Raw genomic sequence first — 26,226 nt, 5'->3', positions numbered from 1 at the left:
TGTCAGGTTTCAAGACCAGCTCCACCACATGCCCCAGTGCACCCATGGGAATTGACAAAAACGCCATGGTCACAGCTTCATATTGACTTTGCAGGCCTCTTCCAGGGACAAACTTTCTTGATTGTTGTTGATTCATACTCCAAATGGTTAGAAGTGGTTCCGGTATCGTCAATGACATCTCGTATTGTTATCAAGACTTTACGCAGGCTTTTCACAACACATGGGTTGCCAAACACCATTGTCTCAGACAATGGGGCCCAGTTCACATCTGCAAAATTCCATACATTCCTGGATAATGGACTGATTCGGCATGTCACTTCAGCCCCTTTTCATCCAGCAACCAATAGCCAGGCTGAGAGGATGGTCAGGACAACAAAGGATACATTGAAATGGATTGTAGAAGGTGACTGGGACCGACACCTTGCAAGTTTTTTCCTGACACAACACATCACACCTTGTGCCACAACTGGAAAGAGCCCAGCCGAGCTATGAATGAACAGACGACTAACCACTCTGCTTGATCGGTTGCATCCTGACTTGACTGAGGACTGACCAAGGAAGTCCGTTGCAGTTCAAGAACCTGCATGGGTGTTCACCCCAGGTGACTCTGTATATGTCAGGAACTATAGTGCAGGTGAAACGTGGATTTCTGTCACTGTGATCCAAGCCACGGGCCCATTGTCCTACAGGGCTCAAACACCAGACGGCCATATGTTATGTCAGCATGTGGAACCAATGAGAGGACGAAGCCCACCTCCATCAGTTCTCTCTGAGGATGCTGGAAATACTCGAGTGGAAAGAGAAAATGAGCCAGTGGCTGCTCCTTATGCTGGACAAGAGCAGTTGCACCTGGACCCTGAAGTGGACCAGCATCAACCAGAACAAATGGGGAACTAGGGGATGCACTATCAACTTCAGTGCAAAATTGTCGTTGATCGACCCATACCACGGATCATCCCAAGTATCTTCATGACTATGAGATCTAGGGGGGAGGGGTGTAGCGTATTGGCCCTCCAGGCTTGCCATACCAGGAACTGCTGAGTCAGCCCCAGGCTGTGGCAGTTTCAGTTCCAGGCCTGCCTTACAAGCAGCACCATGCTATGGGCCTTGTTCTCTGTATATAATTAGTTATAGTAAAGTTCTTGTTATTGTTTAGATCCTCTGTGTGGCCTCTTCCTTCATGATACTTTTCACAAACCTTGGCTACGGCTTGTGGTTGAGGAGGTCAGAGTTAAACCACAAGCCTGGGTTCAGATGATATCTGAAGCCAAGCTTTGGCTTAGCTGCCTTGCCCTGCTGAACTGAAAGGGCTGGGGAGGAGCAAAGTGGGGGTGAGTTCCTCCCCTCAAGCCCATACATTGCATATTGACGCTAAGTCATGGTTTACACCATTTACACACAGCCAATGTGTATATTGTGGGTGAAGATCTTAATTGGTCAACAGGTATATTAGCAAATTCATTTGTTCATGAACAGATTTAAGAAATGGCTGGATGCAGCAAAAGCAATCCATGCACAGAAACAGTACAAGTGTACTACAGGCAGCAGGGAGCAAAAGGCCTATATCCAAAGACAAGATGACGTTTTTAGATCCCTCTGTATAGTCATAAACATAATGGCAATCACAGTTTTATTCTACAACCAGCATTATCTGAATCTGAGAACCAGCGTTTTAAGAGTGCATCTATTAAAGGTACAGTTTATAATTTGGGAGGCTCATTTAAGATTATTCTCCCCTCCTCCATAAATAAAGTGGCTTATGGTGTTTAGTCAACTGAAATGTTGCCTTCAGATTATAACTTCAAAATATCACCAAAGTGAGATGCTGTTATTCTTCTCTAAGTATGAGAAATACTTAGTAGAGGCTAAAATCCTATGCAACATGGGGGATAATAGTACTGGTTTTACATCTGTATGTGAAGTGTTCGGACACTTGGAAGGGCTATACCAATGTTAAATTTTATTAGTAGTATTATTTATGTTTACTTAGGAGTAAACCTTATTGAATTTAATAAGAACCACTTCTGAATAAATTTATGTATAAGATTGGGCTGCACATTAGGTGTGATGAATATCTGTATCCCTGAGGATAATTCTGTTCTCCAGATACTAGTCCAGGTCCTGGTAATATCTGTAGAATAAAATTGACATCACTTAGTGATAAAGACCTCACAGATACAAAGAATGTGCACTTGGATGGAATAAGGTCATTGACTGGTGAGGAGAAAGGGGTCAGAGGAATAAAATATTTTTCCTCAAGCTCCCTCAAAAGCAAACTGGCAGAGGTAGTTTGCTTTTCTAGAATATAGACAGGAGATAGTACATTGGGTAGTATTCAACTAAATTATTGTGTTAGCACAAGGATTAGCACTAGTGTCACAGGATTTCCCCCTCTTCCACACACCCTGCACCATTCCCAAATCTGCTTCAGAGGGTTGAGGAAATCCCCAGAACAGATTTAGTGGGGTGCAGGGGGGGAGGGAGGAGATGGGGAGCATGTTTGATTGTGCAAAGAGAAATCCTTGGACTGATGGCATGTTTGCCTTAGTGTTATGTTGAATGCAACCCATTTAGAGATGTGAAATTTCCAGAAATTTTGAAGCCATGGAAAAAAACTTGTTTTTTTTCAGAAAAAAAATGAAAATTTTCAGAAAAATTGAAAAAATGCAATATTAGCACTTTTTACATATTGAAAGTCACATTGTTACTTCAGGAACATAAAATGTAATTATGTACAAGTTGGTTTGGCATAATATCACATTTGGTATATTAAAAGTACATTTTATTCAAACAATTATTACAAATTGAATTTACTTTTATAAATTTTTACTTTTTTTGGTAACAAATGGATCTACAAGATCCTGAACTGTAAGGAACCTCTTTTGTTTTGCCAGTTTATAAGGAGCAAACAAAAAATAATTTAAAAAAACCCAGAAGAAACCATCAACATTAATAACAAAGAAAATTAGTTATGTCTCCGCTAGTCCTCCACAGTGTCAAGCAGACATAAAGCATCCATTCCCATAAAAAGAACTGAGAAAAAGGGGGGTGATCAAGATTCAATGAAACATTTTATTCATCATGCTAAAATAAATAAATTCCATAATCCATTTTTTCTTCATTTTCTTCAATTTTCAAAAACCAAAAGCGTCTCCGGGGAAAAAAAGCTTTTTTCTTAATTTTTCTGGGTTTTTCCAGGCCATCACATCTCTAAACCATTATAATTAGATATGAAATACGAATGCTGTCTCTTGTTGCTTCTTTTCCTTACAAGAGAAACAGTGAGCAAACTTTGGAAACTTTTTTTAAACGACATCCTGATTAAAATTTGGACTCCTAATGGTGTGTGTGTGTGTGTGTGTGTGTGTGTGTGTGTGTGTGTGTGTGTGAGAGAGAGAGAGAGAGAGAGAGAGAGAGAGAGAGAGAGAGAGAGTTCCATGCCATTGGGATGCATCCAGCCCATCGTTCATTAGTTGGCAACCTGAGACTTAGGGTGCAATGCAGAGAAAGTTACTTTTTTTGTTAACAGTGTCCTTTAGGTCCTGCTGATTTCAGTGAGAGTTAGATGTGTGCCTAACTTTCTCTGGATTGCACAGTTAATAAACTAAAAAGTTTTTAAGTGATTGACAGTCACAATATGTATACATAATAGGGAAAGGAGAGAAAGCACATTGTAGTTAGTAACTGTAAATCTTAACTCCTCACCAACTCTGTAAGGAACTTGATATTGATTAAACAGTCTTGTGATTCACAAAATTCAAGGACTGTGGTCATTAGTGTATTGTGTCCCTTTCTTTCAGGTTACTCAATACTTCAAGCTATTATGGAAACAGCAGGAGAAAAAAGCTGGCAAGTCAGCGCCATATGTGTGGAGAATTTTAACGATGCAAGCTACAGGCAGCTTTTAGAAGACTTGGATCGGAGACAGGAAAAGAAATTCGTAATAGATTGTGAAATAGAGAGGCTTCAGAATCTCTTAGAACAGGTAATACCTGCTTTTAATGTCACCGCAAACACTTTAATATAGCTCCAGAAGTGGCCACTCCCTTTCATTTTTGCCTTACCTATCAAGGCCAGAGTGTTTTCATGATGTGCTTCCTCTGTCCATTCTTTTAATCTCCACTGTTGGCTTCATTTGCACACTGATGTGAAATTCCAGTCAAGCATCTTTTCAGTAGAGAAGTTAACAATGCCCATATTTTAGGCAGGGCCAAACCAGACACAATGCCAGAAGACCTGCTTGTTTAAACCCAGGTCTGCCCCATTCAACCCACCCATCCTCCGTCTCTCGTTGCAATCCTAAGCATGCTTATTTTAGAGTGCCTCGATCACCCAGCACCAGAACAGTCTGCCATAACCTTCTCCTTTAGCACCAGAGTGAGAGATGGAGGCTTCTTTTGGTGCTAGTTGGCCACAATATGTGAAGCAACCTAGCTACACATCTCCAAAACAGCCAGCCCCAACTTTCTTCTGCTTCTTGGAGCTGGTGAGCAAAGTGGGGATCTTCTCCATCATTATGTCAATGATAGCTACCTGTGAAGCTACCTGAGTGCAACTGTAAAGTTAATCCCCTCTCTTACCAGCTCCTTGTCACCTTGCCAGAAAGCAAAGAAACACACCACAGTGAGCAGAAAAGTAGACCCCTGCATAGGTTCATTAGGTATCTTGATCTTCCAAACAGTTCAGTATATGTCTGTGTGCTGGCTGACAGATACACATGTTCATCACATGATGTTTGCTTACAGTGAAGGACATTTGATATTTTAATGCCCAGTCTCTCGGTCTAAAGAGGTCCTTTGTTTTTTGTAAGCCGCCTTAAGGGCCTTTTCGCCATAAGGCGGGGTATAAATTTAATAAATAATAATAATAATAATTACATTTTGTTTTTACCTCTAAATAATTTTGGGCACCTCACTGCTCTCCCCTAACTTCAGATAATTTATGAACAAGTTCAAAAGCACAGGTCCCAGTGTCACAGATAGAACTTTCATATCTTTACACACACACGGACACACTACCTCAAATACAGTGCTTCTTGATGGAGCCAGTCCACACATTCAGTTGCCAGTTCATAAACTGTACAGCAATAGAGTATAGAGAAAGCAGGCATTGCACAGGTATGTGTGAATCAGGCTCAGAATACAGACCAACCTGCATTCAGAAATCCTTAGAATAATTCACAAGGTCATAAATCTTACGTATCTAATCTTTGTTGACTGAAAAATGTTGAAAACAAAAATGAGTATGTGAATCTTGGTTTCATTAAAGCATACTTTGCTACAGCACTGATGAATTGCGGCAAAGGAATGCCACCTAGTGGTTCTACACACTATTTTATTATGCTACTAGTTTTATGTTTCTCATTGAGGCATGCTTGAGATCACACAATTTACTGCATAAAAACCAAAGGTATTCGGTTTTAAAGCTGTGCAAAAAAGGTTTCTTTCCCTAAATTCATGCTACATTTTGATCCCTGGCACCTTTGAAGACAGCCATAGTTATGAAGAAATAGAGGGGAAATAATATAGCATTTCCAAATTTAGCAGTTGTTGTTTCTATAGAATAAAATAGTTTGTCTCTGCAGTTGTTGACAATCTATTGTCATGTTTTCACCATGATATAAATGTTAAGTCCTCAAACCTATCTGTGTATAAACTCATAGATCTACAAATTGATCATACGGATTTTTAATGTTTACTGACTGGGTTTGAACATAATGCCATGGTTTGGTTGGTATAACTTGGGCTTGTTTATATGTTAGAACCCAGCCAACTAGCTACAGTTTGGGATCAGAAAAACAATCTGAAACCATGGTTTGAAGTTGGCTTGTGAGTCTCGGCTTGTGTTAATTACGATGTATCCTTACCTTGAGCTCAGTATCCTGGCTTAATCCTAATTTGTTGGACCATTCTGTCTACCTGGCTACACAGATACAAGGGAAGAGCAGCTCACACAGCTAAAAGAACATCACAGGCGCTTCCATAAACCTCTCTGTTCCTCCTCATTCTGTTCTGCAACAGGCTCCTTTCCCCATCTGCCTCCTCGATGCCAAGCTCTTCTCAAGCTTGCTTGCCCACATCCATAGCTCTGTTGCAAGGGAAAAAATTAAGGGGCCACATGTGCTTTTACCCATATCTAACAAGAGTTCATTAGTCATGTCCATCGCACAAGAACCAGAGAAGAGGGCCTGTTGCCACTGCCTCCTATATCTGAAGCCTCATTGGCGAATACTTGCAACAGAGCCTTCACTGTCGTGGCCCCTAGACTATGGAATGTCATCCCCTGTGAGGTAAAATCAGCCCCCATTTTTAGACGGCTGCTGAAGACCCATCTTATTACGCACGTATTTGATTACATTTTTACCCTTTATGCCATTGTTGTTACTGATTTTAAGGATTTTATGGATGTGTTTATGTATGGTTTATTTATTTGTATGATTTGTATTTTTAAATCTGTGTAAACCACCTTGGGACCAGCATTCTGAGTGAGAGGCAGATAACAAAATCATCAGCATCAGCATCATGCATTAAAAGTTCTTAGCAAGCTCTACAAGCAGTTCAATATATCTAGTTGCATAGCTTGATCTAACACAACTGTTCTCCACTCATTTCTGCTCCTGCATTAGTCAATCTGTCCTTAAGGACCCAAGTTATTGATTAACGCCTGTTCTGCTTGCTCACATAGTTTTGGTACTTAAAAATACATTGTGTCTTTATTAAAAGAGTGCCCACAACAGTAAAGACTTTGTTTCAGGAGGGTTGGGAGAAAGAGTTGACAAACAGAAGCAGTAGGACTGTGTTTTGCTCAGGAGCTTGCCAAGATTGTCAAGGAAGGGAGCATTCATGCACCCCCACCCCATTTTTTGGTTGTTATTATGTGCCTTCAAGTCGATCACGACTTATGGCGACCCTATGAATCAGCAACCTCCAAGAGTATCTGTCATGAACCACCCTGTTCAGATCTTGTAGGTTCAGGTCTGTGGCTTCCTTTATGGAACCAATCCATATCTTGTTTGGTCTTCCTCTTTTTCTACTCCCCTCTGTTTTTCCCAGCATTATTGTCTTTTCTAATGAATCATGTCTTCTCGTGATGTGTCCAAAGTATGATAACCTCAGTTTCATCATTTTAGCTTCTAGTGATAGTTCTGGTTTAATTTGTTCTAACACCCAATTATTTGTCTTTTTCACAGTCCATGGTATCCGCAAAGTATTTCTCCACCACCACATTTCAAATGAGTTGATTTTTCTCTTATCCGCTTTTTTCACTGTCCAACTTTCACATCCATACATAGAGATCAGGAATACCATGGCCTGAATGGTCCTGACTTTGGTGTTCAGTGATACATCTTTGCATTTGAGAACCTTTTCTAGTTCTCTCACAGCTGCCCTGCCCAGTCCTAGCCTTCTTCTGATTTCTTGACTATTGTCTCCGTTTTGGTTAATTACTGTGCCGAGGTATTGATAATCCTTGACAAGTTCAATGTCCTTATTGTCAACTGTAAAGTTACATAAATCTTCTGTTGTCATTCCTTTAGTCTTTTTGACATTCAGCTGCAGTCCTGCTTTTGTGCTTTCCTCTTTAACTTTCATCAGCATTCTTTTCAAATCATTAGTGGTTTCTGCTAAGAGTATGGTATCGTCTGCATATCTTAAAGTATTGATGTTTCTCCATCCAATTTTCACACCTCCTTCATCTTGGTCCAATCCTGCTTTCCGTATGATGTGTTCTGCGTACAGATTAAACAAATAGGGTGATAAAATACACCTCTGTCTCACACCCTTTCCCATGGAGAACCAATCGGTTTCTCCATATTCTGTCCTTACAGTAGCCTCATGTGCAGAGTATAGGTTGCACATCAGGACAATCAGATGCTGTGGCACCCCCATTTCTTTTAAAGCATTCCATAGTTTTTCATGATCTACAGAGTCAAAGGCTTTGCTGTAGTCTATAAAGCACAGGGTGATTTTCTTCTGAAATTCCTTGGTCCATTCCATTATCCAAAGTATGTTTGCGATATGATCTCTGGTGCCTCTTCCCTTTCTAAATCCAGTTTGGACGTCTGGCATTTCTCTCTCCATATATGGTAAGAGCCTTTGTTGTAGAATCCTGAGCATTACTTTACTTGCATGGGATATTAAGGCAATAGTCTGGTAATTACTGCATTCTCTTGGATCCCCTTTCTTTCGAAGTGGGATATATATTGAACACTTCCAGTCTGTGGGCCATTGTTTAGTTTTCCATATTTCTTGACAAATTTTTGTCAGAATTTGGACAGATTCAGTCTCAGTAGCTTGCAGTCTCAGTAGCTTGTAGCAACTCTATTGGTATGCCATCTATTCCTGGTGATTTGTTTCTTCCAAGAATTTTAAGAGCAGCTTTCACCTCACATTCTAAAATTTCTGGTTCTTCATCATACAGTACCTCCGTGAATGAATCTGTCATCCTGGCATCTCTTTTATAGAGTTCTTCAGTGTATTGCTTCCATCTTCCTTTTATTTCATCTCGGTCAGTCAGTGTGTTTCCCTGTTGATTATTCAACATCCCTACTCGTGGTTTAAATTTCCCTTTCATTTCTCTAATCTTTTGGAACAGGGCTCTTGTTCTTCCCATTTTGTTATCCTTTTCTATTTCTATACAATAACTATTGTAATAGTTCTCTTTGCCCCTACGTACTAGTCGCTGTATTGTTGCATTTAGGGTTCTGACTGTGTTTCTATCGCCTTTTGCTTTTGCTTTCCTTCTCTCTTTAACCATTTGAAGAGTTTCTTCAGTCATCCATTGAGGTCTTTCTCTCTTTTTAACTAAAGCTATTGTGTTTTTGCATTCTTCCCTGATAACGTCTCTGACTTCATTTCATAGTTCTTCTGGTTCTCTGTCAGCTAAGTTTAAAGCCTCAAACCTTTTCCTGATTTGATCTTTATATGCTTCTGGGATGTTATTTAAATTGTATTTTGGCATTATGGTTGCTTTGTTGTTCTTCTTTAGCTTTACTTTGATTTTCGATACGACCACTTCATGATCTGTACCTGGTCTTCTCCATCTTCTGCTACCAATTATATAATCAATTTGATTCCTTTATTGACCATTTGGTGACGTCCACATGTACAGTCGTCTTTTTGGTTGTTCAAAAAATGTGTTCGCAAGAAACAAATTATTGGCTTCACAGAATTCAATAAGTCTTTCTCCTGCTTCATTTCTGTCTCCTAGGCCCCATTTCCCCACAATTCCTAGTTCTTCTCTGTTCCCTGCTTTTGTATTCCAATCCCCCATGATTAATCAGCACATCTTGTTTTGGTGTGTGATCAATTTCTTCCTGTACTTCTGTGTAAAATCTCTCCAATTCCTCTTCTTCTGAGTTTGCCGTCGGAGCATAGACTTGCATGATGGTTATGTTGATAGGTTTCCCATTTAATCTCACTGATATAACTCACTCAGACCTTGCATTGTAGCTCCTAATTGCTCTTGCTACATCATTTCTCACTATTAAAGCAACCCCATTTCTTCTAAATTTCTCATTTCCTGCATAAAAGATTTTGTAGTTGCCTGATTGAAAGTATCCCATTCCCGTCCATTTTAATTCACTCACGCCAAGTATTGTAATACTGATGCATTCCATTTCTTGCTTGACAATTTCTAACTTTCCCTGGTTCATGCTTCTCACATTCCATGTTCGTATTGTGTGCGTCGTACAACTCCGGATTCTCCTTTTGCATCTGTGTACATCAGCCTCTAGGCTTCCTTTCGGCTTTGACCCAGCTGCGTCATTAGTCACAGCGCTACTCGTACTTGTCCTTTGTTCTTCCCCAGTAGCTCAGTGAGTGCCTTCTGACCTGGGAGTCTCATCTTCCAACACTATCTCGTGTTGGATACTCTGTTCATAGGGTTTTTGTGGTAAGATATTCAGAGGTGGTTTACCATTGGCTTCCTCTGAGTTTGGATGCATCTTAGTCTGGTGTTTCAGCTTTGACCATTCCGCCTTGGGTGCCCCTGCTAGGAATCTAGCCTCTTGTTCTAGTCTCCTGACGGCATTGCTCTTAGCTTCTTCAGCACTCTCAAACCCCCTCACTACGTTAAGGAGCCCATTTTTACAGCCATCCAAAAGTGTCAAAAGAGCTAATGACATGGTGATGCCTGTAAAGTGCCTCCATATAGTAGCCAGTATTTACAGAGGAGGTGGCAAGGTGGGAGGCAATAATTTAACATTTAGGCCAAAGTGCAACAATTTCATTGACTGTAACTGGGATCCTAACTTCTTCAGCAACCCATGGTAAAAAAGCTCACCTAGTGACCTTGGGGCAGTCACTATCTCTCAGCCTAACCAACCTCACAGGATTGTTGTGATGATAAATTTAGGTGGGGGATACTTATGTTTATATGCCACTTTGAGCTCCCTGGAGGAAAGGTGGAATATAAATGGAATAAATAACTAAATAACACAACTAGCCACATGCAGTAGCAAGTGGCCCACATTCCCATCCTGCATGAAGATGCATTCACAGTTCAGTGGGCTCAAATGAGCATTGTGCTGTGAGTATAAATGTGTCGAATGTAGACATCAGCCTGCTTCCACAGTTAGGTCTCCCTTGTTAAATAGGATGTGAACACCTAGTATTGATTTCCAAGATACTAATATTTCACTATTTGTACATTTTACACTCCAGAGTTTAATCTCTAATTATACTTCTTGAAATGTGAATGACATCTGTTCTTTCAATAGCAATTGATAGTCTTCACACACACCCGAAGAATTATTGTGTTATCCATCATGTTTAAAATCAATAACAATTTTATCATTGACTTTAATAGAGTTAGAAGTCAGGTTACCATGGGAGGTATCTCAAAACAGTAGCAAGATTTACATCTTGCTTGAAAGCATATATTTCTTTTTTTGTAGAAAAAATCCCAATCTTTCAGGGGGGTTTTCAGTTGTTTTGTTGTGACATTTTTACTTTGTTTATTTCATTTGTTTATTACATTTATATCGCACTTTTTTTCCATGGGAGATTTCCTCTTCCCAATTTTATCCTGAAAACAACTCTGTGAGTAGAAATAGAATTTTCTCAAAATCTCAACATCAAGCTTATGCACACATATTTTTCTCTAATTCCTAACTCACTCATTTATCTCAATCCAAAGTGAGATGTGTGTGCCCCTCTGCCTGGTTCTGATAAACAAACAATTCTCAGATATTCTCTGCGTTACTTTATATATTATTATACATATATTATTATATACATATTCTATGCATATATATTGTAGGCTTGCTAAAGTAATGAGAACATAAACAGATACATAAAATGCATACAATGATAAAATGCATATGAATTAATATATTTACAAAATTATGCTGCAGAAATATCGTACAATATCTTGGCTCTTTTATATGTATTCTGCATATGATATCGTATTTTTGTGTAAAGTTTTGCAGATAACTAGTTGAGGGTTTTTTAAAAAAAATAAGGTGCAAGGTGCTGAATACAGGAGGTGGTCTGCTGTGAACAAAACTCAATTGGATAGGAACTACCAAACTCCGTATATAAATCCATTCAAAAAGGATTCCTCCTCCCAGTGAGCTTCATGGGTGACAAGGGATCTGAACTGTTCTGGATCTGCCCAGTACTAGTCCAACACTCTAACCAGGGCCGGTTCTAAAGGGCAGCCAGGTGAGGCACTGGCCTGAGGGCCCCGGAGCTACAGGAGCCCCTGAGGGGCCCCCCACTCCCCATCTGCAATCCGCAGCACCATCCACGGACTGCAGGGCAGGAGCTTCCGCCTGCCCGCCATTCCCTTGCCCCACTTATCTGTCTCCTGCCTTTTAGCATTGCCCTTAATGAAGATGGCGGCCGTGGCTTCCCTAAGGTACTGAATCTGCTGCTGCCATCTTAGTTGATGGCAGAGATGCGCGCGCATAGCACGCACACATGTCATGAACAAAGGTGGCGGTGGAGGCTTCATCCCCTTAGGGAAACTGTGGCCGCCATCTTCATTAAGGGCAATGGTAAAAGACAGGAGACAGGTAGGTGGGGGGGTCGCATGTGCGTGCGCACCGCCAGGGCCCAGGGCAAGCTGATGCCCAAGGGCCCTGGCATGCCTGGAGCCGGCCCTGACTCTAACCACTATATTTTTCATTGTTGAACTTCACTTCAGACTCAATTCTCATCACAAACCTCAATTCCCATTCAAGTCTTTGCAATAAAATGGCATAAAGAAAAAGAGGGGAATCTGGGGAGGGGGGTAATTTGTCAGTGTTTGATTTAGTACTCCACATAAAATTACATTTCCCATCATAATTGGTGAGATGTCTCTCTGATATCTTGTGCCAGCAATCTCTTTTTCCTTCACATCAGACACTGAGGAGCACCTTCTCCCCACAGGGCATAGAAAAGCACATAAGCAGAGCCCTGCTGGATCAGATCAAAAGTCCATTTAGTCCAGCATCCTGTTCCTACAGTGGCCAACCAGATGACTATGGAAAGTCCAAAAGCAGAACCTGTGCCCAACAGTACTCTCCCCAACAATGTTGGGGTATGCTGTCATTGGTAGCTTTATCGTCCTTAAATTTGCTTCAACCAGTAAGGTTTGTTTCCTCACCTTTACAAACCAAATTGGCTGAATTAAATCTGTAATTTGGAACTCAGATGTTCTATGGTCATATTGACTCTGTTATAGTTTTGTTTTTGTTTTTCATTATAAAAGAAAGCTACATGAACTTTTGTGAATTAAATAGTAAACACTTGCTTGACTGAAGAGTGCTGCTTTTTAGTGAACTGGAAGGTCAGATGATACTCTGTGTGTGTGTCTGTGTCTGTGTGTGTGTGTGTAATGGAAAATATGTCTATGTTGAATAACTTCATCGTTTATTTGCACCTCATTTTTCCTTCCGGCTAATATCCTACAAATACATTAGCAATAAATATACTGAGCACCTCAATAAATTGTTTTATTTGGACTCTTAACAACAAGAACCCAGACCAAGTTATGCAAGATCTATGAATACAAATGGGATATCTAGCAACTAATCATGCAGTTCTATGTGTGAGATGAATAGCTCAGTATGCACCCATTTATTCACCTTCTTTGCTGCTTTTCACGGGTTATTCAGTAGCTGCTTCAGTACCACTCCCATCCACAGGCACATCTTCTTCTTGCTAGCTACCTAAACCTAGCCAGTCAGGAATCCAATGGCCAGCATGATGAAATCATGATGCCATGTGGGTAATTCACATTTTGCTATATGGTAATGTCACTGACAGCAAGCAAAGCCCTCACATTGTCTTCATTTTAAAGGAGGAGTGGAAGTGAAAGCACCATCACGTTGCCAAACTAAGCAACAGGCTGTACTTAATTTGCCTTTTTCCTCACTCTTTAGCATTACAGACCAGCATTGCTCCTGTTGGCTCAGGAGGGACTGACATGTTCCCATTTCTTCAAGCAAAGCCTTTTGTGTCCCCCTGAAAAATCCCTTTAAAAAGAGGGGTGCTTTGGAGGGAGACGCAAAAGCTTTCACAAAAATCAGCACCCTCAACTCAGCACTACTTATGCTTGCTCATCCAAATGCTCATTCCAGTGTGAAATATGCTGTTGTCTGTGTTTCGAGAAAAATGTTTTTTCAATGCACTTGACAGTGTCCATCTGTGTGCCACCTCTTAGGGAGACCTGAACTCATTAGACTTCTGAGCTCTTGGGGTGGTGTGATGTTTTAGCAGTTTTGCCATGGTTTTGTCATCGTTTTCTGCAAAAACAAACCAAAATTATCCTCATCTACCCTTGAATCCAGATCCATTTCAAAAGTTTGCATGCTTGTAAGAACCAAACTGTACCTAATTGTCCTATAAATCTGTTCCCAAAGAAATGACTGTCTGATTCTTGAAAATAGACGTGTTTCTTTGTTAATCATCTCCGTTGATATGTTAGCAGCTATAAGTTAATTATCTCTCACTCTTCTGCCTCAATTTATCTATACAAAAAATATCAATAATTACTTAGCTGACCTTTAATTTATCTACATTTGCACAAGCATAATTAAAACAACCCACATATTATTCATTGAAAGTGTAAGTGGAAATGAATATTGAGAGATTCATCCACGTTGCCCAAATATTTGATGCTTTATTGTGGAGGGGAAAAACACCCTATTAATCTAAAAACTTTCCTGTTAAAATTGAGATTTGATTGGTAGTTTCATTATGTTAATGTTGTATGTTTGTGTCTAATGGAAAAGCTCACAAAGAGCATCCCTCCTAGCTATATTTTCCAGGAAGAATGATTATAACACAAGAAGTGATAGACAATAATTGAGATAATGGGCCTAAGGGTCGATTAATGTTTTCCCAAAGGGACTTGCAAGGAATACTAAAATGGAAACTTTTTCCAACCCTGTTGGCCAAGGATCAACACCAGTACACCAAATCTTCCCGTCCACTGCTTCCTGCGTTGTCTAGCCAGTGGCCCACAGACAAAGCACATGAGCACTTTCTTGGGGGAGAAAAGCACTTTAGAGTACAATTGGGCAGATGGTAGATAAATGGACTCGGGTCCTTGAAAGCCTATGCCAGGTAAGGGGAACTTTTCTCATTCCAAGAGCCGTGTTCCCTTGTGGGCAATCTTCTGGGCACATGCCAGACAAAATACTAAAAAAGGGTGAAAAGCAGGGCTGGAGAGGGATGTGGCGTGGGGAGGAGGAGTGAGTTTTGGGATAGGGTGTGGCCTGGTGAGATTCCCAAGAGTAGGGTTGCCAGGTCAGAAGCATCCCAAACCCTGAGATTTCATGATGTCATGGGAACAGGGCCCTAGTGATGTTATTAAGCATGATATGTTAAGCATCAACCACAGTTGCTTGGAGCATACCACTCAAACAAAATTATCTGATTGGAAATTAAGATAGAAGTCTTAGCTAACTGAGTGTGTTCCCAGGTCCAGCTGAAGTACCAAGATCATTCCTTCTCACCTGTTTAGGGAGCCTGGGTAGGGAACATTTGATCTAGCCTACTTGTTTCTGGCAAGAAGGGTTTAAGTGTCCTCAGTCCAAGGCAGTCACGAGAAGGCCATTGTAGGAAGAAGGGAGCCTAGTGTTGTGAAGATGTTAGATGGGAGCCTAGTGTTGTGGAAATGTTAGATGGGAGTAAAGATGCATGTCCTTTAAGGCTGAAATTTTAAACACTTACTTGTTGACCATTGTACTGTACTGTCACTGAGTGTTTTTCCATCAAGTCTGAAAGTCTGGAAAGTTACAAGAAGTGTCTGGAGAAGCAGCCTTATCTGCTGTGCCTGGCCTGAGAGAGCAGACATCCAAGGCCAGTAGTTGTCATGGTAACGGGAGATAACAGCTTGGGAAAAGGTCTAACTGTTGATGTTAGAGTGCTGTCTGTGTCTGTCTTACTTTTGCTTTTGAAGAGGGAAGAAGGGGGGGAACTATGCCTTAAGCCTTAATGTCTCAGTAAAGACTCTTAAAAACTTTCTCAAGCCTCTGTGAAGTTTCTTGCTCAACTTAACTCCAAAGTAACGTTCGCTGTCACGCAACAACGCTCACACATCAACAGGGTTATGGGCCCAGATCCAATGCGCGTTACACAGGAGTAAGTGGCTGGTCTGAACGGCAGACGGAGATCCAGAGGGCAGCGTGATTAATTGTGCCAGACAGAGGTGAGCAGAGATGGCTGCTGTAAACATGTCTGGTGCAGGCTTGCCAATGGAGAGGCTTACAGAAAAGAATTATGGCAGTTGGAGGCCGAGAATGCGTGCTTTCCTGATAAAAGAGGATTTATGGGAAGCTATTGATGGAACACCCCCTGCACCCCTTACAGCGGCCTGGATACGGAATGATGAGAGGGTGCAGGCTTTTATTACCCTGGATCTATCCGACTCTCAACTGCTACACGTGAGAGATGTTACAAACGCCAAACAGATGTGGGACGTGTTGGAGGCCCTTCATGTGCAACAGACCGCGGGATCTAAGTTGTGTTTGGTACGGAAGCTGTATCAGATGCGCTTCACGGGTGAGTGCGAAATGAGTAAGCATCTCACAGAATTCAGACGCTTGTTTGCTGAGTTACAGGATCGAGGAGTCGAGCACTCTGTCCTTCAGAAGACCTATTTGATCCTGGCTTCACTCGATGGGAGTTGGAATAATTTTGTTATGGGAATTGAAGCCATGCCTGACGGTGGCCTGAACGTTGAATTTATTGAGGAAAAATTGACCCAGGAATGGCAGCGGAGGCAGGAGGCGAAAAATGCCGAGCCGAAGGAGGCTGTCGGAAGCAAGCAGGATTACAAGCAGGAGCAGCAGCGGCTAAAGGCTTGTTATGTCTGCGGGGCTCGTGGTCATCTCCAGAGAGACTGTGCAGTCAAGCGAAACTCCAGAGAAGGAAGCTGGAAACAGGGAAGTGTGAACTTTGTTTGTAAACAGAAGCCTCAAGATTTAGGACCTATTGACTGGATTCTTGACAGTGGTGCGTCCCATGTATTAATTACAGACAGGAGTTTGTTTTACACTTCAGAAGATGTGCAGGACTTTGTTCAACTAGCAGATGGATCGCGGAAAAATGTGGAGGCTCGAGGACTGGTGAGATTTGATAAGCTTGGAATACTGTCAGAGTGTTTGTTTGTACCAGAACTGTCTCATAACATGTTGTCTGTGAGAAAACTGACCAGTTGTGGGTTTTCAGTGTTGTTTGACAGAGACAAATGTTATGAGAGGAGATGAAGTGTGCATGCAGGGAAGCCTTAATGATTCACAGTTTGTAATAAAGAGCAGTCAAGCAGGGTGTGCTGTGTTAAATGCTGAGGCACAGACACATCAGGGCTGCGTCCATGATTGGCATCAAAGGCTGGGGCATGCAAACTTTGACACGGTTAAGAAAACCCCTATGCATAGTGAAAACATGCGGTTAAAAGACTGTGGGCAGCTAATGGATTGTGATGCTTGCCATAAAGCGAAAATGACAATTGCACCCATAAACCGGGAGGCTGAAAGCACCACAACAGCTCCCTACCAGCTTGTTCATGTTGATTTATCAGGGCCAATAAAAAGTTCATGTGGAGGTGCGAGATTCTTTATGGTGGTGGTTGATGATTTTACGAGATTTTGTCATGTTTTTCTGCTCAAGCAGAAAAGTGAAGCTGAGCAGAAGCTGAAACTGTTCATTAAGAGAATCGAAACTCAACATGGCACCACGGTGGGGGCTATACGCTCAGATCAGGGAGGGGAATTCACAAGCAAAGCATTGAGTGACTTCCTCGAGAGTAAGGGAATACGCCAAACTTTCACAGCTCCATATTCTCTGTTTTCTAACGGGACCACGGAGAGAAAAAACAGGGTGCTTCAGGAAGCAATGAGAGCCATGCTAATGGATTCCAGTTTGGGGAACTCCTTCTGGGCAGAGGCAATTCTGTATGCGAATTACATTCACAATAGGGTGTTACATAGTGCCATTAAAATGTCACCCTACGAGAAGCTCACTGGGAGAAAGCCGAAAGTGCAACACATTCAGAAATTCGGGGCACGTTGTTGGGTACACATACCACAAAACAAGAGAAGTGGCAAACTTGCACCCAGAGCACAACAGGGTTTTGTTCTGGGGTTTCAGAATGCATATTTCAGAATTTGGATACCAGAAACACAGCAATTAGTTCTGAGCAGAAGCATTAAAGTCTCAGCAAAGCCTTGGGATCAAAGGCAAACAGTCATTCTTACAGGGTCAGCTGACACACAAGCACAAACACAAGCACAAACATTTAAACCAAATCTAGATGTAAAAGTGGAGGACACACAAATTCCTCTCAGGGATGCATTAAATGAACTCATTTGTGGGAAACGTAGAAATAAGAAACGCAAGGCTGAAGAAATGGAATTTCCTGAGCAAGCTGTGCCAAGCACCAGCTCAAACGGGGGGGCTGGGAGAGCAGAAGCTCTAGTGCCTTTGAGATGTTCTGAGAGATCCAACATTGGGAAACCTCCTGAAAGATTTACTGTAGGATTAATAACCAGTCCTGGAATGCATAAAGAGGTTGAGATGGATCCTGAGACACTGTATCTGACTTGTGTTCAGCCGAAGTTTGATTGAATAAAGTTTTAGCTAAATGTACAGAGATGTTCTGAAATGTACTGAAATGTATTGCAAGATGTATTGTAGAAATGTATTATTATTGTTGTAATGAATTACAGACATGATGGGAAAAAGGGGGGAAATGTTGACCATTGTACTGTACTGTCACTGAGTGTTTTTCCATCAAGTCTGAAAGTCTGGAAAGTTACAAGAAGTGTCTGGAGAAGCAGCCTTATCTGCTGTGCCTGGCCTGAGAGAGCAGACATCCAAGGCCAGTAGTTGTCATGGTAACGGGAGATAACAGCTTGGGAAAAGGTCTAACTGTTGATGTTAGAGTGCTGTCTGTGTCTGTCTTACTTTTGCTTTTGAAGAGGGAAGAAGGGGGGAACTATGCCTTAAGCCTTAATGTCTCAGTAAAGACTCTTAAAAACTTTCTCAAGCCTCTGTGAAGTTTCTTGCTCAACTTAACTCCAAAGTAACGTTCGCTGTCACGCAACAACACTCACACATCAACATTACTAAGGGACAAAGCCTGATAGAACTCAACAGGGCTTATGAGTTGATATGGTTAAGATTGTGCTGTTGGTAAGGCTTGACTAGGGGTCCTCTGCAAAGATATCCATATCAAAGCAGGATTAGCAGACCTTTGCCTGGAATGTCCTGCCTGCCTTTTAACGTGGCTGCTCCCAACCAAAAACCAAAACTAAAAAAACCTGGTAGCTAGTCAGCCAAAGTCACAGAAATCCCCATGCAGCACAACCTGACTCGGGGGCTGCAATTAGTGCAGAATGCTGCAGCATGATTGCTAACGTGAGTGAAACCCTATCAGCACATAACCTCTGCTCTGAAATCTGCACTGGTTGTCGCTTCGTTAACAGACCGAGTTCAAGGTGTGCTTTCCATGTTACGGGTGCCACATAGTACTTGTTCTGCTCTTGTAAGAAATCGATCCTTTAGTGTGGCAGCACCTACACTTTGGAATTCCCTGCCTATTAACATGAGGCAGGTGCCTTCATCATATTCTTTTTAATACCTGCTAAAAACATGTTTTGTTTAGGCAAGCCTACCCAGGCATGTAGAAGCTATTACACTTTTAAAAAAAACTCATTGTTGGTTTTATTATTTTGAATGTTTTTAAATTCCTGTTTTTAACTATTTTTGCCAAAAAAAACTATTGTTTTAATTCCTTCTGTAAACTTCTTTGAGATTTTTTATAATAAAGTGGTAAGGTATACACTCATTTCTGATGTGCAGACAAACAGGAAAAGGAAACTGTTTTCAGGATTTGCAATGGGTTCCAGCTATTGCCTGGAGGTCAGGAAATCTCTTGTCAATCACAACCCTGACTTCACTTATTGGCCGAAAACCTGAAAGGGTGAGGATTAGAGCAGCCGACTTTTAACAGAAGTTGCCGGGGGGTGTGTGTGACATTTTCATGTGTCTCTCTTGAACCAGACCACCTAGAAACTTACTTTTTAAAAAAGAAAAAAGAAAGAAAGCTAAGAATCCAGAGATTGGGGTGACTCACCCGGAGACCTGGGGAGGACCCTAAAAACCAGAGTTTCCAGACAAAAACCAGAGATCTGGCAACCCTAACCAAGAGCCATACAGAGAGGCCTGGGCCTCAGGTTTCCTATTCCCAGCTTATGACATAATACATTTCTTAGACTTAAAGGTGCCACAAGACTCATTGTGGTCATAAGTGGATTTTTGCCAACAATGAAGGACTTGATTAATCAATCTTAATAATCTTGTGTTGCAGAACACAATTATGTCTTGCTCCAACAATTAAAACACTTAACTGATAAATCAGGAAGTTCCCAATCTGAATCTTGCCTTTGCCATGACCTTACTGGGCAGCATTAGGCAAACAACTCTCTCTGTATGTCTATCGGTCTGTCTCTGTCTCTCTCACACACACTGCAATATGTGGAACATAATGCTGACCCAGCCTTGTAATCTGTTGTAAGTCTGACTTTATGTGAAGCACTTGAGATACTCAAAAGTATATGCTAATTTAGATGTATAAATGCAAATATTTACTGTAATTCAGATAGAAATACAATCTCACAGCATGAATTTTAAACTGTTGTAACCTGCCCTGGGACCTCAGAGTGAAGGACAGGTAATAAATTAAAATAATAGTAATAATGGATGGTGATGATGTAAAATGACCTTTTTCATCATCTTTGTGTGGCATGGTTAGGGAACTCTCTTTTTCTAACATGGGCCATTGACCCATGTGAGGAAGATCAGTCAGGAACCACATGCAAAAGCATCCCTCATCAGCTCATCTTCCGACTGGGCAGCTTCTTACCTGAGAACTTTGAAGATGTGCATCAGCCCACTGACAGCTAATCCAACCCACACTTTTAACAGCAACCCTTATCTAAGGAAACTTGCCAAGATTATCCTTGTTAGTGCTTTTTGGTATGGGCTTTGTATATCTCCTTTCCAGCACAACGCTGTGCTTTCTTTGTAGACATAACATTCCAGTCTGCTTCTGCATTTGGAAAAAAAATCACTATCTTCCAATTATAAGCCTGTTGCATTCTCCCTAGAGCTTCTGGTTTTCATATGGGAATGAAAACCATCAACAGGCACCTCACTGCCAGCTGCCTCCTTCAGTGAACTTGTAAAACGTGTGTATCACAAAACCTTTCTCCAGAGTCTAGCTTCAATACTACTGCAACTATACTGAACGTTCACCAGCACACAGTGAATAATATTTTTACCCCTCAAAGGCTTTTAGAATATTTTGTGGGTGCCTTTGTGAAAGATTTATCCTTGCTTCAGGTGCTGCATAGAAATCTCATCACTTTCAGATTTATATTGTTTCTGTTCCTGCCACAATATTGCCACTCTAGTCTTGATCTTCTACCTGTGAAAAACCCCTTGCCTCCTACAAATTTATAGCAATGGGAAGGCCCTGTTCTGTCTTTTTATCCAGATAGTGAATAAGCCACCCCTGTTGAGGCAGGGGAAGCCTCAACAGCATTGTCATCTGTTATGGGTGGCAGTAGCTTTCAACAGGTGTTTAACTTGAATGTCTTTTCAAAAAGGCAGACTTATCTGGAATACTATTTAAAGAAGAATGATGTTTTGTGCTACAATCAGAAGACATTGCTTTGAAGTAAGATGCCAACACTTGTCTCAAAGAGAGATCCATGTTAACTTATTTCTGTGTTTGAGAAATGTATACCCTGTTTTTCAACTTCTAAGGCTCTCAAGGCAGCTTACAAATTAAAGTTTCTGGAAAACCAGTTAAGTAAAATAAAGCCACACAAAATAGCATAATAAAAGAGTAACCATAGTAAAACAAGCTGAAGTTAAATAAGATGTAATAAAATAGAAAGATGCTAAATAATATTTTAAAAATGAACAGAAGAGTCTGTTGGGTGGGTGGCAACATAATGGACAATCCAGATTTGGATTCATGTGGCCGTTTTTATGTAGTCCTAATGTGATAGTTTCATCTCAAATTGATTTTGAGGGAGCGAGCTAATGGTTCATCCTTTAAATCTTCTAGCATGTCTTCATTTACTAGGAATATGTGACTTCTTCTATAGATCTATTACCTCTGAATTTGAGGAACTTTAGCAAGCCTGAGCATTTGCTGCTGTACCTATATGACATCTTTTTCAACTTGTATGACTGTAAATAGCTTCCACCCACCGACCCACCCCAAAGTCTTCAGTGACTTACAAAACTGACCCTGCAAAGGTAATATTCTTGTGGCTCACAAAACACGGAGTGCAATACAGGATAATATAACAGGAATTCAATTCACATTTAGAACAATTTGAGCTCTTTTCTAACATCTAAGCATTAAAATTATTAGGTACCTTTGCATCATTGATGAAAAGGTAAAACAATGTCAATGTTATATTACCAAAATTATATGTCATAAGCGATACCCACTGCTTGAAGTAATACAAGATCCATTGTTCTCTTTCTTTCCCTCTTCCTACAGATTGTGAGTGTTGGAAAGCACGTTAAAGGCTATCATTACATCCTTGCAAACCTGGTAAGAGCAGGGTTTTTAAAAAAATAAATTTAAACAATTAACATCATGCTTGACTGGTAAAATTATGCATGGCTTTATCAAATTGAGACTGTGCAGTCAAAAATAGTGAAATGAGTTTGACTCATTGGAGATCAGAGTGTCTCAAGGATAGCTTGGTGCTGAGCTAAAGCACTCCGCTGGCTTGATTGGAACCATATGACCCTACTGGAACAGCCATTCCCCCTGGTTGCAGCAGAGGTCACCTGGTCATTATAACAATTATGAAGAATTATGTGATAACTTCTGCCTTATTTTCCTTTTTCCGTTTGCACCCCATTTTCTGTTTGCAATGATATCCTGTCTATTAGATTGTATGCTATCATTTTAAAGTGTAAATTACCTTGAGTGTATTGGCAGAAAGGTGGTATATAAATGCATAAATTAATGTACACTATCATAATCTCATTGCTGTTAATTATAATTATAACATGATTCAGTCCTAAAACTTATTAACAAAGAAAAACAGAGCATTCCAAGCATAACATAACAGTGAACCATACCCAGTTCTTGATTTTGTACTTGCATACAGAAATACCAGCTTCTGCTGCAAAGATTTTCTAGATATTCCAACTGCAGAAATATATTCACTGGAAAAATGCAATTGGTTTCCCACCTATTTTTACCGTGGCATTTTTTAAAAATTAAAAGACTGTGACTTGGATAGCTTGCTATTGCCTTTGAATTGCAGCTTACTAGACATTCATGCAAAGGTTAAAATTCTGTTGGAGCATGTTTGAAATCAATAGTGCTGTACTTTCACAGGCGAGCACCCTCTGTAATTAATACTGGAGGACATAGATTTCATTGTAGCAGATTTCATTCTTAGGTACTTGTATTTTGTTTAAAGTATACTGTAATCTCAAGCACTGAGATTACAGTTGCCCTGAATTCCTAGACACCTGGCTTGTCATGTGAAAAAGGATCTAGGGGTGTTAGTAGACCACTAGCTAAACATGAGTTAACTGTGTGATGTGGCTTCTATAAAGGCTAATGCAATTCCAGTATCCAGATCACAAGAAGCAATGACACTACTCTGTTTAGCTTTGCTCAGGCCTCACCTGAAGTACTGTGTCCAGTTCTGGGCACCACAGTTTTAGAGGAATACTGAAAAACTAGAACTTATGCAGAGTAGGGCAGCGAAAATGGTGAACGGCCTGGAGACCAAGTCCTGTGCAGAAAGGTTGAAGGAGCTGGATACGTTTATCCTGGAGATAAGACAATTGAGAGGTTATATGATAGTGTCCTCAGAATAGTGGAAGGGTTGTCACATAGATGATGGGGTAAATTGAACTAGTGATTTCAAATTACAAGAAAAAGGACTAATAGGAAGAATTTCATGACAGTATCAGCTATTCAATAGTGGAACAGACTACCTCAGAAGATGGTGAGCTCTCATTTATAAGAGGTTTTAAGCAGAGGCTGGATGGCAACCTGTCAGAGATGTTATAGTAGTGGGTTTCCTGCATTGGCAGGGTATGGACTAGATGACTAGATGAGGTACCAACCAATTCTATTATAATTTAAGTGCTTGCTCATGTTAGTATATATATTTACTGGAAATCCTGCCATCCAAAGCATATAAAGAAAAACATTGTGTATAGCTTAGCTCTGAGAATCAAACTTATTTGCAACAATGAGCATAAATACCAGAGAAGGATCAGTGAACTTAAAGAACACCTTCTTTTGAGAAGATATCCTGCACATATTATTGATTGCAACATCCACCGAGGCTCCATTCTGTCCAGAGAAAATGAGGTGTCAAAGAACAACGGATTCCATTTGTGGTAGATTTCCATCCAGCATCTCCTAACTATCACCGAGCAATTAGGGAGAGCTACCCATTGCTAGCAAACTCTGAACATCTTGCTAGAACCATCAAATAGCTTCCTGTAGTAGCATTTTGCCAGCCTCCTAATTTACGCAGACTGTTAGTGAGAGCTATACTGAAGCCACCTATCAGCAATCCTGGGTCTCATCCTTGTCACCCCAAACGCTGTATCACCTGTGTGTACCTCAGGAAGATAGCTACTTTCAAAAGCATTAGGACAGGCAGAACATATTACATCAAACAGAACATCACCTGCAGGTCCTGCAATATAGTTTACATCATCGAGTGCAAAAGACCAGGATGTCATATCTAATACATAGGAAAGACCACAACTGACCTATGCACGCACTTCAGGAACCACAAGTTGGCAATCTTGACAAAAAAAATGGAGCAACCAGTTGCAAAGCATTTTAACATTGAGGGTCACAGCCTGTTGGACTTTTCCATTACAGCGATAGAGATGCCAGCAGATCCAGCAGCATTGACTAAAAGGGAGAACTTTTGGATTTACTCTCTGGTCACATTGGCACCACATGGCCTGAACCTGGAGGACAGTACCACCACTACTTAGCTTCTGCAAATGATGCCCCTCTGAGCATTCCATCCTCAAAGCTCTATAACTGCCACCTTGGTAACAGCATTTGTATGTTAGCAGCTGATGAAGGCGGAAGGTGAAACATTTTGTTAATACAATAAAAACCTCTGTTTGGTTAATCATATATATAATTTACTTTATGGCTGCTTGTGTGTGGTCACCTTAAGTGTGTAGAGACCTTTTAATAGAATGCAAGGTCAACAAGGTGTTGCATTAATTGATTTTTGCAGGGATTCAAGGATATTTCTTTGGAAAGATTTATGCATGGAGGAGCCAATGTCACAGGGTTTCAGCTAGTGGATTTCAACACACCCATGGTTGCTAAACTCATGCAACGGTGGAAGAAACTGGACCAGAGAGAATACCCAGGTTCAGAGACTCCTCCTAAGGTACTTGCCTGCAATAAATTCTAAAATGACTGTAAATAGACTAATTTAAACTATGCACACTTGCCATAGATAGCTGCTTTATATTTAAAAAAACCCTTAAAAACCATAGCTACAGCTGTCAATGCTGTCTACCTCTTGGCTTGATAATAACATCATTTGGGTTGATCTTTGCAGAATTCAGTGTGTGCTGAAGCCAGGACTGTAATATTTAATTCAGGAAAAGCCAACATGGTGCCCTCCTGATATTGTTGCACTACCACTCCCATCATCCTCACTGTTGGCCATGCTGGTTGGTGCTGATGGGATTTGTTGGGCACCACACTGGCTATCTCTGATTTAGCTTCTGTCGAAGTAACAAATTAAAACACTTTTGATCTATTAAAAAAGTGTCCTGATTATTATTACAAACAATAACAATAATGATTCTTATTATTTAAAATGAAGTTCTTAAAAACTGTGGGTGGCAAACACTCTCTTGGAAAAGGAATGCCTCACACAGGAAAAGGGATTCCTCTACTAAAACGGAGCCTGATGTGGCATTTGCATACATGATTAAAAATAAAATGTGTGCTTTTTTTTCCAAAGTACTGTCTTTGTTCATATGGAAATTTAATTGATTAATCTCACACAAACAATTGACCAAGATTTCTTTAACTATCTGAGAACCATAACTGAAGCAGTCATCGAATCCCTTGACTTGCAGTACATTTATTTGTTGTTGTTGTTATGTGCCTTCAAATCGATTACGACTTATGTCGACCCTATGAATCAGTGACCTCCAAGAGCATCTGTCATGAACCACTCTGTTCAGATCTTGTAAGTTCAAGTCTGTGGCTTCCTTTATGGAATCAATCCTTCTCTTGTTTTCCCTTCCATTTTTCTACTCCCTTCTGTTTTTCCCAACATTATTGTCTTTTCTAATGAATTATGTCTTCTCGCTCTTACCATATATGGAATGAGAAATGCCAGACGTCCAAGCTGGATTTAGAAAGGGAAGAGGAACCAGAGATCATATCGCAAACATACATTGGATAATGGAACAGACCAAGGAATTTCAGAAGAAAATCACCCTGTGCTTTATAGATTTCAGCAAAGCCTTTGGCTGTGTAGATCATGAAAAACTATTGAATGCTTTAAAAGAAATGGGGGTGCCACAGCATCTGATTGTCCTGATGCTCAACCTATACTCTGCACAAGAGGCTACTGTAAGGACAGAATATGGAGAAACTGATTGGTTCCCCATCAGAAAGGGTGTGAGACAGGGGTGTATTTTATCATCCTGTTTATTTAATCTATACGCAGAA

General features: G+C 40.7%; 1 protein-coding gene across 6 annotated transcripts in view; it reads left to right on the top strand.

The window, feature by feature from the left end:
- Positions 1 to 26,226, top strand: part of GRIA4 (glutamate ionotropic receptor AMPA type subunit 4) — a 380,787-nt gene that overhangs the window by 255,048 nt on the left and 99,513 nt on the right. For all 6 annotated transcript variants that reach the window (XM_061628712.1, XM_061628711.1, XM_061628714.1 and 3 more), the window contains 3 exons: positions 3,801 to 3,985; positions 22,018 to 22,071; positions 24,764 to 24,922. In XM_061628712.1, coding sequence (XP_061484696.1) covers positions 3,801 to 3,985; positions 22,018 to 22,071; positions 24,764 to 24,922 — 398 coding nt within the window. The remainder of the gene's footprint in view (positions 1 to 3,800; positions 3,986 to 22,017; positions 22,072 to 24,763; positions 24,923 to 26,226) is intronic.

This window comes from Rhineura floridana, chromosome 5, assembly GCF_030035675.1.
Source record: "Rhineura floridana isolate rRhiFlo1 chromosome 5, rRhiFlo1.hap2, whole genome shotgun sequence".
Lineage (NCBI taxonomy): Eukaryota > Metazoa > Chordata > Lepidosauria > Squamata > Rhineuridae > Rhineura > Rhineura floridana.
Note: the sequence above shows the minus strand (reverse complement) of the source record. Positions and strands in the feature narration are given on the sequence as shown.